The 14,915-nt window shown below is 33.8% G+C and overlaps 1 protein-coding gene across 1 annotated transcript in view; it reads left to right on the top strand.

Moving 5' to 3' along the window:
• Positions 1–14,915, top strand: part of DACH2 (dachshund family transcription factor 2) — a 656,741-nt gene that overhangs the window by 489,331 nt on the left and 152,495 nt on the right. Inside the window, exon 6 of the mRNA XM_060086468.1 lies at positions 2,782–2,954. Coding sequence (XP_059942451.1) covers positions 2,782–2,954 — 173 coding nt within the window. The remainder of the gene's footprint in view (positions 1–2,781; positions 2,955–14,915) is intronic.

The following is a 14,915-nucleotide window of genomic DNA, read 5'->3' as shown; positions in this document are numbered from 1 at the left end:
GATGACTCTTAATGTTTCCAGCTTTGGGAAAAGGTTGACTTACATAATTCAGTATTTGCATATGCTTTACATGTGCAGGTCAACTGGGGTCACTGTTAAACTTGCCTGTAATATAAATATTAGCTTAAATTCCAGGGTACTATAGTCAACTCATGGTTAGTTATTGTAGGTCATGATATGACATTGTGACTTTTAAGCACTTCATGGTTATTTGAAATGTTTGATGAATTGTATTTTAAAACTGTCAGTGGGCTGTTAAATTCTGTTTGTAGTTGCATTTAGTTTGCATGCCAATTGGACTTTACGTAGGCATATGACTTGATACCGCCAGATGTTATCTGGATGATGCTGGAAAACTTTGGAGAATGAGGAAAGATTATTATACTGCTAAGGGAAATGTAAATTGAACAAAAGTTTATTTAAGCATTTGAGAGGTAAATGGAAGCACTGATGGCTACTTTTCATCTACGGTATGATCAATTTTCTATTAAAATACTGAGTACATAAAGAATTGGAAGTCTATAATTATCTTGGGTTTGTGGTAAATGAGAACCTTATATAGAAATCTATGTATGTTATTGATGGTTGGTATTATATGGAGCATAAAGTGAAGGTTGTTAGGGGAAGATAAATAGTGATTAATTTATGTTATGGAATATCCTATCATTATAGCAAAGCTGTATGATGGTTAATGTATAAAATGCATATATATCTAAGTAATTTTGAAAGCTTAACTGAAAATAAACCAATTTAAAACGGGGTGCAGAAATCCATTTTGAATTCAGTGTTTACATTGTGTTCAGGTTTTAAATTAATTATCACAGGAAAAAAGGTTTCACAACTGAAAAGTATGTTTTGATAGACTGCTCCTAAAAAGGATTCAGAGACTGAGCCATAAGTGAAGTGATAGGGAAAAGTTTAAAATATGTTATCAATATTCTTTGGGGATTTGGAGTCATAGGAAGTATAGAATATGTTTCCCTTCTGGGGTTCCATGCAAAACTTGTTTCTAGCTTTTTTATTATTCTTGTGTAATTCTGATAACAGTGCATTTTGTGGCTATCTTTATCAGAAATATTGGTAATAGTTGTATTCTTTATTTATGAGTTTCTTTAATAGAGATAACCACTTTAATGTATGAGACCTGTCATATCTGGAAGTTTGTCTTATTGTGCTGCTTTTGAAATTGTTTTGTTAATGACTTTAATTCAACCATTATTGTTGAACCCAGAAGATGGACTTCAAATCAATTCACAATGTTTCTTCCTTCTAGCCTCCTTTTTGTCCTAAAAATATGTGTGTAAAGTGTTTGAATTACTGTTACTGTTGTTTTGAGGAATGATATTTAAGGGGCCTGTGAATATATTTCCTATAAATTCATTGTTGTACACTTGCTGTTGTGATATGGGAAGCAATAAAAAATTAGGGGATGGCAAAGAGGAAAAAGGGATGTTATTAACAGTTGATAATTGTGTGCAAGACGAACACAAACATTGCCCATAGTAGAATGTTAATAGTCTGTAATAATTTAGGAAAATTTTAGGCAAGCATGTTTTAGAACATCTGTTAAAGATTGCTAGTTTCTGGGCTCATGTCCAAAAGAAGGCAAGATTACTATCAAGACAATAGTTAAAATACATTATACATTGCTATGATTTACTTATTGTAGTCATGTTAACATCCGTAAAGTTAGGCTAACTTTCCTTATCCTCTGTTCAAAGGTATTTATTCACAAATCCCAACCTTATAAGGGGAAAGTAGACAACTATTTTAATTTGTTACCATTTTCGTGATGACATATCTGTGGCTACCACAAGTGTAATGTGGATAGTACTTGAAAGATATTAAGAAATTCAAAATATGTGAGAAATATTTCACATTGCATAAGAAAACAAATGGAATTCTTGACACTACTCAAAGGTATTGGTATTTGTTATTAAACTGGAAAACAAGCTGATATTTTGATAAGGGAGTTATTCCTTACAGACAAAGTCTCCAAATTAGAGCTATACACATTCATTTTAGAGATTTATAACTAAAAGAGTAGGACATATTCCCAGTCTTATTTTCTTCAATAATTCTGAAGCCTAGAGAATCTATATCTTATCATACCAGCGCCACTATTGTCTGCTAAAGAAAGAGTTAAGCTAGAAACTATCTACACATCAGTACATTATAATGTTTAAAAAGAAAGTTACTTCTTTTTGTTAAACAAAGTGATGTTCAGCTCAAAGATTTCTGTTTGTTTTTATAAGCAAAAACGTTTGAACCTTGTAACTATTTTGGGAGTGAGAGCATGAACAAGGAATATTGTTAAATAAAAGTCTGTGGATATAGGAACTTTTTTTTTTTTTTTTTTTTTTTTTTTTTTTTGCGGTACATGGGCCTCTCACTGCCGTGGCCTCTCCCGTCATGGAGCACAGGCTCCAGACACGCAGGCTCAGTGGCCATGGCTCACGGGTCCAGCCGCTCCACGGCATGTGGGATCCTCCTGGACCGGGGCACGAACTCGTGTCCCCTGCATCAGCAGGCGGACTCTCAACCACTGTACCACCAGGGAAGCCAAGGAACATTTTTAAATTATAAAAAAATGTTAAATCCCATAAGTACTAGTAATTTCTCAAAGACATACTAGGATATATTAAAAATTCATTTTAAAAAATTCAACAAGAGTGAAATATAGATTTTTTTTACTATTTTATAGGATCAATTTTGATGTGATTTCCCTTTGTCCAAACAATGTAACTAATGTAATAATTTAACATGTGCTGTCTCTTTTAGGACTTGATCTGCCATTTATGATGATGCCTCATCCCCTACTTCCAGTCAGCTTACCTCCTGCATCAGTTGCCATGGCAATGAATCAGATGAACCATCTCAATACTGTTGCCAACATGGCTGCTGCAGCCCAGATTCACAGTCCACTCTCCAGAGCTGGGGCCTCAGTTATAAAGGTAAGAATCACGATTCAGAAGAGGACAAAGGTGTTAATTACATGTAAATTTTGATAAAATAATAGCAATACCACTAGATCTTCAGTATAAACACCCAGCTCATTGACTCAGTTGCTTACCATAAAGTATTGATGAGTTTGATTTCTGACTAGGCCTGCTAAGGTGTTATTTATTTATTTTTTGTTATTCTTGTTGTTTGTTTTCATTAAATGACCACAGATATGACCTTTATTTCTAGCTTCCTGTCTTGCATTCATGAGAACAGTGTGTGGGAGGTGTGCCCAGCTAAGGACAGAGTAGAAGAATGTGCAAAATCCTCTCCCATTGCTAGTGTAAGACAAAGTAACCACTGCATCTTTCTGTTGTTTGTGATGCAGTTGTGGAGTAGTATATACCATACAAGACTTATAGTCAGAAAGACCTGAATTTCAATTCTTATTCTTCCAATTAATAGCTGAATGACCTTGGATATGACAATTAACCCTCCTGAACTTGTTTCCACAACTGTAAAATATAGGTGATAGTAATGATCTATACCACTTATTTCACTGGCTGTCTGGAGATAATATGAGTAAAATAGAGTTTAAAACTGTGAAACATTAAATAAATACTTATGATAATTTATATCATTATCATCATATTCTAGAATAAACTTTTTCAAAATTTCAGGACAACTGGGTAATGAAACACAAATAATATTTTATAATCCTCCTTATGTCTCCTATTAGTTTGGCACATGGTCTCTCTGTCCTCTAAGTAACACGTGAACTAAACTCTTTAATATATTTTTCCTTTTGTTGAGGAGATAATATAAGGGTATATAGGATCAAAAGAGTATAGCTAATCAGGGCATCCCTTGAGTTGTTCCTTTGTTCCTCCATTTATTCAACAAATATTATACTCTTGATATATACACATCTCAGAGAGCAATATAGGACACGAATAGGACATAATTACTGACTTCCAGGACTCACAAACAAAATTTAAGACAAACAACAAGTACTATTTAACTTACATAACAACACAGACTGTGATGGATAGCATAGAGAATAACCAAGTATTAGAAGAATTTAGAGGAGGGAGAGATCAAACTTAGATTGGAGAAAGAGGGAGCAGGAATCACAAATGGCATTACAGTTGATAGATTTGAGCTGGACCATGAAATATTGATATGATTGTAATAGATGCACATGGGAGTGAAAGAAGTGAAGGCAGAAGAAATGTGAGATTCTAGACATTTTTGTTCCATTTTAAATTGGCTTCCAGTTTGGGGGACTTCTAAAACAATGAAGAATGGATAAAAATGATGTGGCACATATATACAATGGAATATTAGCCATAAAAATAAACAAAACTGAGTTATTTGTAGTGAGGTGGATGGACCTAGATTCTGTCATACAGAATGAAGTAAGTCTGAAAGAGAAAGATGAATACCGTATGCTAACACATATATATGGAATCTAAAAAAAAATATATTGTCATGAAGAACTTAGGGGTAAGATGGGAATAAAGACACAGACCTACTGGAGAATGGACTTGAAGATATGGGGAGGAGGAAGGGTAAGCTTTGACAAAGTGAGAGAGTGGCATGGACATATATACACTACCAAACAGAATAGTTAGCTAGTGGGAAGCAACCGCATAGCACAGGGAGATCAACTCGGTGCTTTGTGACCACCTAGAGGGGTGGGATAAGGAGGGTGGGAGGGAGGGAGACACAATAGGGAAGAGATATGGGAACATATGTATATGTATAACTGATTCACTTTGTTGTAAAGCAGAAACTAACACACCATTGTAAAGCAATTATACTCCAATAACATGTAAAAAAAAAGAAAGAAAGAAAATTTAAAACATAACCTTTGTAGGAAAGGAAAAGAAAAACTGATAAATTTTTATTAAGCTCCATATATATTTCCATGGCCAAGAGGCAGTGTGCTTCCTGTAAATATTGTGGTCCTCAGTGAATTAGTCTACCCCAGCTAATCAGAGCTCTGTTTGAATACTTGATCAGAACGTAAACCAGGAATTGGAGTTGTCTTTGAGACAAAAAATCATCCATGAACATTATTTAAAAGATCGAATAGGGGCTTCCCTGGTAGCGCAGTGATTGAGAGTCTGCCTGCCGTTGCAGGGGACAGAGGTTCATGCCCCTGTCTGGGAAGATCCCACATGCCATGGAGAGGCTGGGCCTGTGAGCCATGGCTGCTGAGCCTGCGTGTCCAGAGCCTGTGCTCCACAATGGGAGAGGTCACAACAGTGAGAGGCCCGCATACCACAAAAAAAAAAAAAAAAAAAAAAAGGAATAAATTTCCTATGATTTTGAAACTGGATGGCTACTACATAAATATGACCCCACACGAAACAGGGAAACTCTATTATGAAAAAAAATATGATTTACAGTAATGGAATTGTCACACTTACTTTGAAATGATGAAAAAATACTCTCAGTAGAGACATGATTATGGCTCTTCAGAGGTACCTTTGCTTACTTTCTTAATGACCATTACTCAGACTGAATCAGCTACATTTTGGTTGAATGTTTGGGACTTTTGATAGCTTTGTGATGAATTTGGATCAAAGAAGCACTTGGGGATGGAGTTCATGACTAGTATTTGGTTATTGGTGGAGATAACGATTGAAATGGAAAGGATAATTATCTTTTCCTTTAATAATCCAAATATTATTCATGTATAAAAGTAATATAGGTATATTTTTGTTTATTGCTGATTTGTCTATTTCATATGTGACCTATTTTAAGAGGAAGTCAGAGCCCACACAAACACAATTGGATGCTGTTTTGTAAAAGTTGACATGGATCACATGGTTATTTAAGTCCTGCAAATATGCAGAAACCATTTTACGCTGAAGAAGATTACATCTACTTTCATATAGTTATTTTGACTAAAGTCAGTTGGAAACAAAATATTTATTTTGAATTCCTTTTGATAAATTTCTCTGCAAATCTATTGAAATAGATTTCCATCAGAGGATGAGAAGGAAATTAAAGAAATATTTTTTACAAAGAGTTGATTTCAGTGAATACATAGTGAGAAGCTTTTAATATAGTTGCCAAATTTTTCTTGTTTATTTTTACAATGGTGCTATTGTATGATAGTAACATTATTAGTTTTAATATAATAATTCACAGGAACAACCATAACAAAAATATTTTAATTAATTGACAAATTAGGTGTTCATATGTTAAAGCCTCACCCCTTCTTTCAAGAACAGTTATCAATATGATACTAACTATGTGGTACCCAATTATATGGACAGAAATTTCACACGTCTGTTGATCTATATTTCAACGGAAATTTGTTTTCAATGTGCTTCTTGGTGAAGCACATTTTCAAAGTTCAAACTATTAGAATATCACATGCAGTGGGCAAACCTATGAATTGAGAGTTTATCATGTACTACTACTTGTTGCATACAGGAACTATTAAAAAAAACACTTTCTCTGTTACATTTACAGATTATTTTTATCCTGGTAGTTTGTCATAAAAAAACAGGTATTTAAATTTGTATTACTCATTGTAATTACTCACAAAATATTTGCATTGAAGTCATCAGGTCTTTTATATTATATTTACCATTTAGAAGTAAACTGTACTTCCAAAATTTGAATGATCAGAAAATTTAACATTTAGAAATAAATGACATAATTATGGAATTTGATTTTTTTCTGACAAATCCACTATGAATTAAGGAATGCCACAACAGCTTGATTCACAAAACCCTCTTTGCTGTGTATTACATTGTCTGAGCTCAGGCGGTCTGCTATAACAAAATATCATAAACTAGATGGCTTAAGCAAGAGAAATTTCTCACAGTTCTAGAGGCTGGGAAATCCAACACCAAAGTGCCTGCGATTATGTTCCTGGTGAGAGCTCTCTTTCTGGTTTTCAGACAGTCATCTTGCTGTGTCCTCACAAGGTGAAGAGAAAGAGAGGAAGCTAGCTCTACCATGCCTGTTCTTATAAGGGCACTAATCCCAACATGAAGTTTACCCCCTTATGACCTATTACCTCCCAGAAGCCCCATCTCTAAATACCACCACATTTAGGTTTAGTTTCAACCCATGAATTTTGGGGAGACAAGCTTTCAGTCCATAGCATAGACAATCTAATGTGATTATAGAGTCATCTAGGAAAGCATCTCTGTAGTTAAAAGTCGGCTAGTATTTCCATTATATCCCTACTTTCAAGTGATTTAAAACACAGCTGCAGAAAAAAATATATATATATATCAGAAACTTGAGATTCACAGTAAGAGATTATAACACATTACAAAAAGTATGAAATATGTGTTTAGTTGTATTAAAATTTACAAATATGCACAAAAAGAGCTGCCAAACTTATTGATGTGTTTAAATTATTCTTCTTGTTCATATATCTTATTTTTTTTACTTTCAAGTAAAATTTTTCCTATTTTCATATCATTTTTTTAAATCTCTGGAATTAAAAACATGCTGTGATATTGTTTTCAGAATCCTTCTAAACACCTGCTACTCTCCTTTAGCATAGTTTGTGTTAAGCTGGTGCCTGTGTGTTGTCACTGATGCTCATGAGACTGTGATCACAATTTCCTTTGGAAGCTGGACTTGCAGTATGTGCTTTGAATATATGAGAAACAGAGAATATCAAGTTAGTGAATGACTTGCTCCATAAACCATATTTAATTTCCAGCACTTAGCATTTCTTTTTTTATATTTCACATATTTTGACATTTTATTGTTAAAGGGTTTTATTTTATTCTTTTTCAAAATATTTTCCCATTTGGTTATTACAGAATATTGAGCAAAGTTCCCTGTGCTATACAGTAGGTAGCTGGTTAACTATTTTAAATACAGTAGTATGTACATATGTGTCCCAAACTCCCAGTCTATCCCTCACCCCCACCCCATGCTTCCCTGTGACAACCATAAGTTCTTTCTCTAAGACTGTGAGTCTGTTTCTGTTTTGTGTATAAGCTCAGTTGTATAATTTTTTTTAGATTCCACATATAAGTGATATCATATGATAATTGTCTTCCTCTGTCTGACTTACTTCACTTAGTATGATAATCTCCAAGTCCATCCATGTTGCTGCAAATGGCATTATTTCATTCATTTTATGGCTGAGTAATATTCCATTGTATATATGTACCTCATCTTCTTTATCCATTCATCTGTTGATGAACATTTAGGTTGCTTCCATGTCTCGGCTATTGTTAACAGTGCTGCAATGAACATTGTGATGCATGTATACTTTTGAACCAAGTTTTTCTCCAGATATATACACAAGAGTGGGATTGCTGGATCATATGGTAGTTTTATTTTTAGTTTTTAAAGGAACCTCCATACTGTTCTCCATAGTGGCTGTACCAGTTTACATTCCCACCAACAGTGGAGGAGAGTTCCCTTTTCTCTACACCCTGTTCAAAATTTATTGTTTGTAGATTTTTTGCTGATGGCCATTCTGACTGGTGTCAGTTGATATCTTATTGTAGTTTTGATTTGCATTTCTCTAATAATTAGTGATGTTAAACATCTTTTCATGTGCCTCTTGGCCATCTGTATGTCTTCTTTGGAGAAATGCCTATTTAGGTCTTCTGCCCATTTGTTGATTGGGTTGTTTGTTTTTATACTATTGAACCACATGAGCTGTTTGTAAATTTTGGAGACTAATCCTTTGTTGATTGCATCATTTGCAAATATTTTCTCTCATTCTGTGGTTGTCTTTTTGTTTTGTTTATGTTTTCCTTTGCTGTGCAAAAGCTGTTGAGTTTAATTAGGTTTGTTTATTTTTTGTTTTTATTTTCATTACTGTGGGGGATGGATTGAAAAAGATATTGCTGCCATTTATGTCAGGGAGTGTTCTGCCTATGTTTCCCTCTAAGAGTTTTACAGTCTCACATTTAGGTCTTTAATCCATTTTGAGTTTATTTTTGTGTGTGGTGTTAAAGAGTGTTCTAATTTCATTTTTTTAAATGTAGCTGTCCAGTTTCCCCAGCACTATTTATTGAAGAGACTGTTTTTCCTCCATTGTATAGTCTTGCCTCCTTTGTCATAGATTAATTGACGATAGGTGCATGGGTTCATTTCTGGGCTTTCTATCCTGTTCCATTGATCTATGTTTCTGTTTTTGTGCCAGTACCATACTCTTTTGATGACTATAGCTTTGTAGTATAGTCTGAAGTCAGGGAGCCTGATTCCTCCAGTTCCGTTTTTCTTTCTCAAGATTGCTTTAGCTATTTGGAGTCTTTTGTGTCTCTATACAAATTTCAAGATCTTTTTGCTCCAGTTCTGTGAAAAATGCCATTGGTAATTTGATAGGGATTTCATTGAATCTGTAGATTGCCTTGGGTAGTATAGTCATTTTCCCAATATTCATTCTTCCAATCCAAGAACATGGTATATTTTTCCATCTGTTTGTGTTGTCTTTGATTTCTTTCATCAGCATCTTATAGTTTTCCAATACAGGTCTTTCTTCTCCTTAGGTAGGCTTATTCCTATGTATTTTATTCTTTTTGATGTGATGGTATATGGGGCTGTTTCTTTAATTTCTTTTTCTGATCTTTTGTTGTTAGTGTATAGAAATGAAACAGATTTCTGTGTATTAATTTTGTATCTTTCCACTTTACTGAATCCATTGATGAGGTCTAGTAGTTTTCTGGTAGCATTTATAAGATTTTCTATGTATAGTATCAAATGTATAGTATCATGTCATCTGCAAACAGTGACAGTTTTGCTTCTTCTTTTCCAATTTGGATTCCTTTTATTTCATTTTCTTCTCTGATTGCCATGGCTAGGACTTACAGAACTATGTTGAATAAAAGTGGCAAGAGCGGACATCCTTGTCTTGTTGCTGATCTTAGAAGAAATGCTTTCAGCTTTTCACTGTTGAGTATGATGTTAGCTGAAGGTTTGTCACATATAGCCTTTATTATGTTGAAGTTTGTTCTTTCTGTGCCCACTTTCTGGAGAGTTTTTATCATAAAGCGTGTTGAAAGCACTTAGCATTTCTGATTGACCTGCCTGGGAGGAAATATTTTAATATTCCTGTGCTTCACTTTTTTCTTTCTGCAAACTAGACCTCTCACATTCTTTACACTTCATTTCTATGTTTCCATTTCTTCTGATTGAGTCTACATCAGAAAACTGGTTAGGCTAATCTATAAGTCATGTTAACTCCTAATCGTAATTCAGGTTAGCCAATTTGGCATTTGTTAGCAAGTATATTGTTAGCTATTTGAATCAGAAGAAGCCACTGATATCTGGTTTAAAGCCATCCATATTTTTTGTTCTCCATTGATTGAGTCCCTATTATGCATCAGGTGTTTTTTAAGGCTTATAACCTAATGGGAAGATACAAATAATGAACAGAACTCTTTATTAAAAATTTAAACAGATAAAATGAACTAATATGTACTATTTTGAAAACATGCTTTTGCTGATTTTGTTTTATACTCCATGAGACCAGGATTCCTGTCATAAAAAAAATGGAAACTATGTGTAATGATTTAAGTTTTCCTACTTTCTCTGTGCTTAAAAGGTTACTTGTGGATGATTGTCAGTGTGCCATGTTTGTCCTTAATTGTTCAGGTTATTTAAAAGGACCAATGTAGAATGCATACAACTGTGATTGCATATTTGCATAATATTTGTTTTAATAATGTGACAGTGTACTTGAGTTCGTTTGAATGCTCATAGACTCAAATGAATGCAACACTTAGTGTACTTATACATAATCTTGTTATTTGCCTAGTGTGATAATGCTAAACAGTAGAATGAAATAAAAAACTTTCAAATCCCTATAATAGACTTAAAAGTTCAGTGTTTTAGAATTTATATTTGGTCCAGCATCGAGTGGTGTGTCTGTAAAGCAGCTCTTCATAAACAAAACAAAAGAAAAAAGAAAACCTCTGATTTATAACACTTGCCAATTTCTAAGGTGGCTCACAGAATTTCTGGCTCACAGAATTACTGTATATTTAACAATTATCTCTAGCTTGAGCAAGACAACACTCTCCTTTTAAATCATTACATGAAATATGAAATGTTTATCAAATCAAACTTTCTATACCAATATTCTCCCACATCCATTAAGCAAATCAAAACAAAATCTTTTCAAAGCAGTTTACCTATTATATTTTCTTTCTTCAGAAAGGCATAACATGTGAGTCAAAGTTTGAGAAATCTCTATAAAATGAATGAATAATTAGTTTCTTTGACAATTGATATTATACCAGCTTAACATAGAATAAAGTCAAATTGGAAAGAGCATAATTGCATTTGTGACTTTTTCTTCTACCAGTGTGTAAATATTTCTACCCTAGTGTGAAAAAATTAGGTGATTAGAGGTGTTGACTCCTGCAAATGTCCTTAGATAGTGAAAGCTAACCCAAGGTAGACTAGACCTGGCTTCGTCTTTTTCATTTCTTTTTCACAGGTAGGAGAGAAAACCATAGCTTTTTAGAGCTCTGAGAAGTGATGTGACTTTTAGAAGCTTAGAATCTAAAGAAAATATATATTTGCTTATGGTTTAATAAATTTCCCCACCTCCATGGTGGTACACAATTAACAAAGTATCTTAGGCAGATGCATAGCACATACCTACTATAGCAACACTATTCAATATAGTAACCACTAGCCACATGTGGCTATTTCAATTTAAATTAATTAAATAAAATGAAAACTTCAGTTCCTCAGATTCAACTAGCCACATTTCAACTGCTCAATAGTCACATGGTTCTTGACTACTGTATTAGATAGCACAGGTAAGGGACATTTGTGTCACTGCAGAAAATTTTATTGGACAGCACTGTTCTAGAGCATTAGATAGGATGGTTGGAAAGTTCAGAATCACTAGTAATCTTTGGGAAAAAAAAGGATAATACAGATTGAAAAATCAGCAAGTGTATTTCAATTAGCCTTGAATTTGGCCAGAAATGATAGCTGTTGCTGAATATTGTCTTACTCCATTATTATTGTCAGCTTTTTCTATTAGGAAACAGAGAGCAAGAACACAGAATTCACTGATTTAGCAAAGGTCTAATATGTGCAAAAGATCATGTTACGTTGCTTTATCAAAAACACAAAATGAAACAGACAGATGCCCCATCCCCAAAATAATTTATAGAATTATATAATGTTTCTGGCTAGAGCCATCATAGTTTGTCAGCTAAGTAAGATGCATTGAGATTTCACTTGAGGCAGTATGGCATGATGGGTAAGAACACAAGCTCTGAAGTCAGATTGTCTTCCTGTATTTGAATGCTGGTTTCAAAATTTCTTTTTATATGACGTTAGGAAAATTAATTAACCTGCCTGTATCTCAGTTTTCCTTATTTCCCAATGAAATGGGGATAATAATTGTACCTATTTCATAGTGTTAACAAGAGACTTAAATGAGACAAACTTGTTAACATACTTAGAGCACTGTCTGACATCTAGTAAATACTCAGTATATATATTAGCTAATATTATTTTCTTTTATTATTTTTATACTTATGTTTTCTTTTATTATGTTTTCTATACTCATATAGAAATAGTAATAAGTAGAAACCAAAATCATGGCAGAGAGCTAGCCTGAGAAAGAAGTAGCTTTCCCTATATACATTTGTCTGTGCAACTTCTTATCAGTACCAGGACCAAGGGCTCCCCACCATTAGATGCATATACAGGTATTGGACCCGCCCTCTAGAGAGCATCTGTTCATGTTCAGTGGCTGTTTTGATCTCAGTGCCACAAAAGAAAAGTTAGGGATCTGGTGGGGACTGGAGAGAGGTGCCCATTCTGATATCAAAATTGATCTAATTTGTATTTTATTTTAACCTATCTTTAAATGTTTATATGTGGATTATTTAGTCTTTAGTCTGAACTATGAGCATCTACACACCATATGAAGACACTCATAGGCCTTTCTTTCATCCTCAATGGGTATATTAGCCACTCAATAAATGTTTGTTGCATGAATTAATGAAAACTAATGATTCATCGGATATTAAACTTTGGGGAGTGTTTTCAACATAAATGATCATTAGTGATACAGACGTTAATTCCCAAGCTGGAAAAGACATTAAAAGTTGCGAACAAATTTTTTTGGTTTTGGTTTTGTTGTTGTTGTTTGTTTCTGCTTTTTGGCCAGAAATTAGTTTGGGAATATTGTTATGCCAGGCACATAGTCTTTAGGTCTGGCTCAGGTCCCTTTACTGTTGGCTCAGATATTACCATTTGTAGCTAGTAACAAATATAACTATAACATGAATTTAAAATTTGCATTAAGATCATTAGGCTTTCAAAGTTTTTCATCCTTCAGTTATATGACTCAATGTGGCAAAATCCTGAGAGAATAATAGGTAAAATACCTGACTGATATGAAAATATATTTTCCTACATTTAAATATTTTATAATACAGTCTTTCTCTATTTGTGGGAAACTTTGTCATATCAGTGTGCCATAGTTTTCTCTGATAACAAATTTAAGAAATTTAAGTAGGAAGCTGTTATTTGGCTGTTTACCAGTATCATCTGATTAGCTGTGTTTTTTGTTTAGCTGAGCAGCTGGCAATTAATGAATTGATTGGAAATGGTCACAAGGCAATGGCATTAGCTTGTGAACATCTGGTATTAAAATTAGTCAACACAGAGAGGGTTTTTTTGTGATAATTCAAATTCACTGAAAAAATCACTAGTTGAGTCTTATTCTAAGTGCTCTGTGGAAAGACAAAGCTATTACTGTTTTTAGAACATGAGCTGAAGATGCACTGAGTGAGAATTAAGGTGTGTGTGTGTGTGTGTGTGTGTGTGTGTGTGTGTGTTTGGATGGGTGACAGAGGTCCAAGCCTACAACATAATTTGCAAGCCATACATATTCCCACTGAACTGTCCATTCTCCCACTCGAGGTGATTTACATGCTATGAACAGATATTATGGCTGATTCCCTTCAGCTGTCAGCCTATTCCAGAACAAGTTTCAAATTGAAGAGGTGAAAGGGTCCTTTGTCCAAATATTACATAGGTCACAGTTAGGGCATGCTTATGATTTTGGACTCTCTCATGGTTACATGTTCCAGTTGCACCCCCCTCATCTGTCTGTTTTTTTTCTAAATTCATGAAAACCCTGCCATATCCATCTGTGTTAACTTAAATACATTTGTAAATTGTTGATTATGGAACACATACTCATTCTTAAACTGATTCATAAAAATTAATAAAGTGTCATGCATTCAATAGTATTCAAAGATAATAAATCTGATCATCAAATTCTTCCTCAGGACTAATGGTAACCCAAGTTAGCAACAACAATGAACAAACTTATTTTCTTGTTCCTGATTTTATTATTTAAGTCTGTCAAATTACAATCTGTTCTGTTTCTGCATACCTCTGGTGACAGTACAGAAGGAACACATCAATTAAATATGAAATATCAAGACAAATGCATGAATAAAATATCTAGCATTCAGATAAACTTCCAAAAGCCACTCCTAAGCAGTGAAATGCCATTAAATCCTTTAGAAACTCATTAATAGATTAACATTTGGAAGAGTAGTTACAGTGAGTTAAATTCCAATTAAATAAAAATAAAAAGACAAATTGTGTGTTACATAACCCCACTGAATGCTTGAGAAGAATCAATGTCATAAAACATCAGAGGTACAATTTAACATTGAGATAGGTGTTTTAAAAAGGCAACTACGCACATGAACACATACATATAAACACGTTTAATATGCGTGTATTAGTACTTCACAAGTTCTGCGTATATTATATTTCCAAAGATGTAAAGAAATACATTGAGATGAATAAAGGATCTCCATGAAAATGGGCAGACTTGATACCTTAGTGCCAACAAACTAAATCCTATACCAAAATGACTGTGTTAAACCTTGTATAAAACTGATTATTCTCAGCTTTGACCCTGGTTTTTATTAAGGTTCAAATGTACTTTCAAATGATTTAATATGATGAACATC

This window comes from Mesoplodon densirostris, chromosome X (assembly GCF_025265405.1).
Source record: "Mesoplodon densirostris isolate mMesDen1 chromosome X, mMesDen1 primary haplotype, whole genome shotgun sequence".
Classification (NCBI taxonomy): domain Eukaryota; kingdom Metazoa; phylum Chordata; class Mammalia; order Artiodactyla; family Ziphiidae; genus Mesoplodon; species Mesoplodon densirostris.
The sequence above is the reverse complement of the archived record's forward strand: the minus strand, read 5'-3'. Positions and strand labels throughout refer to the sequence as shown.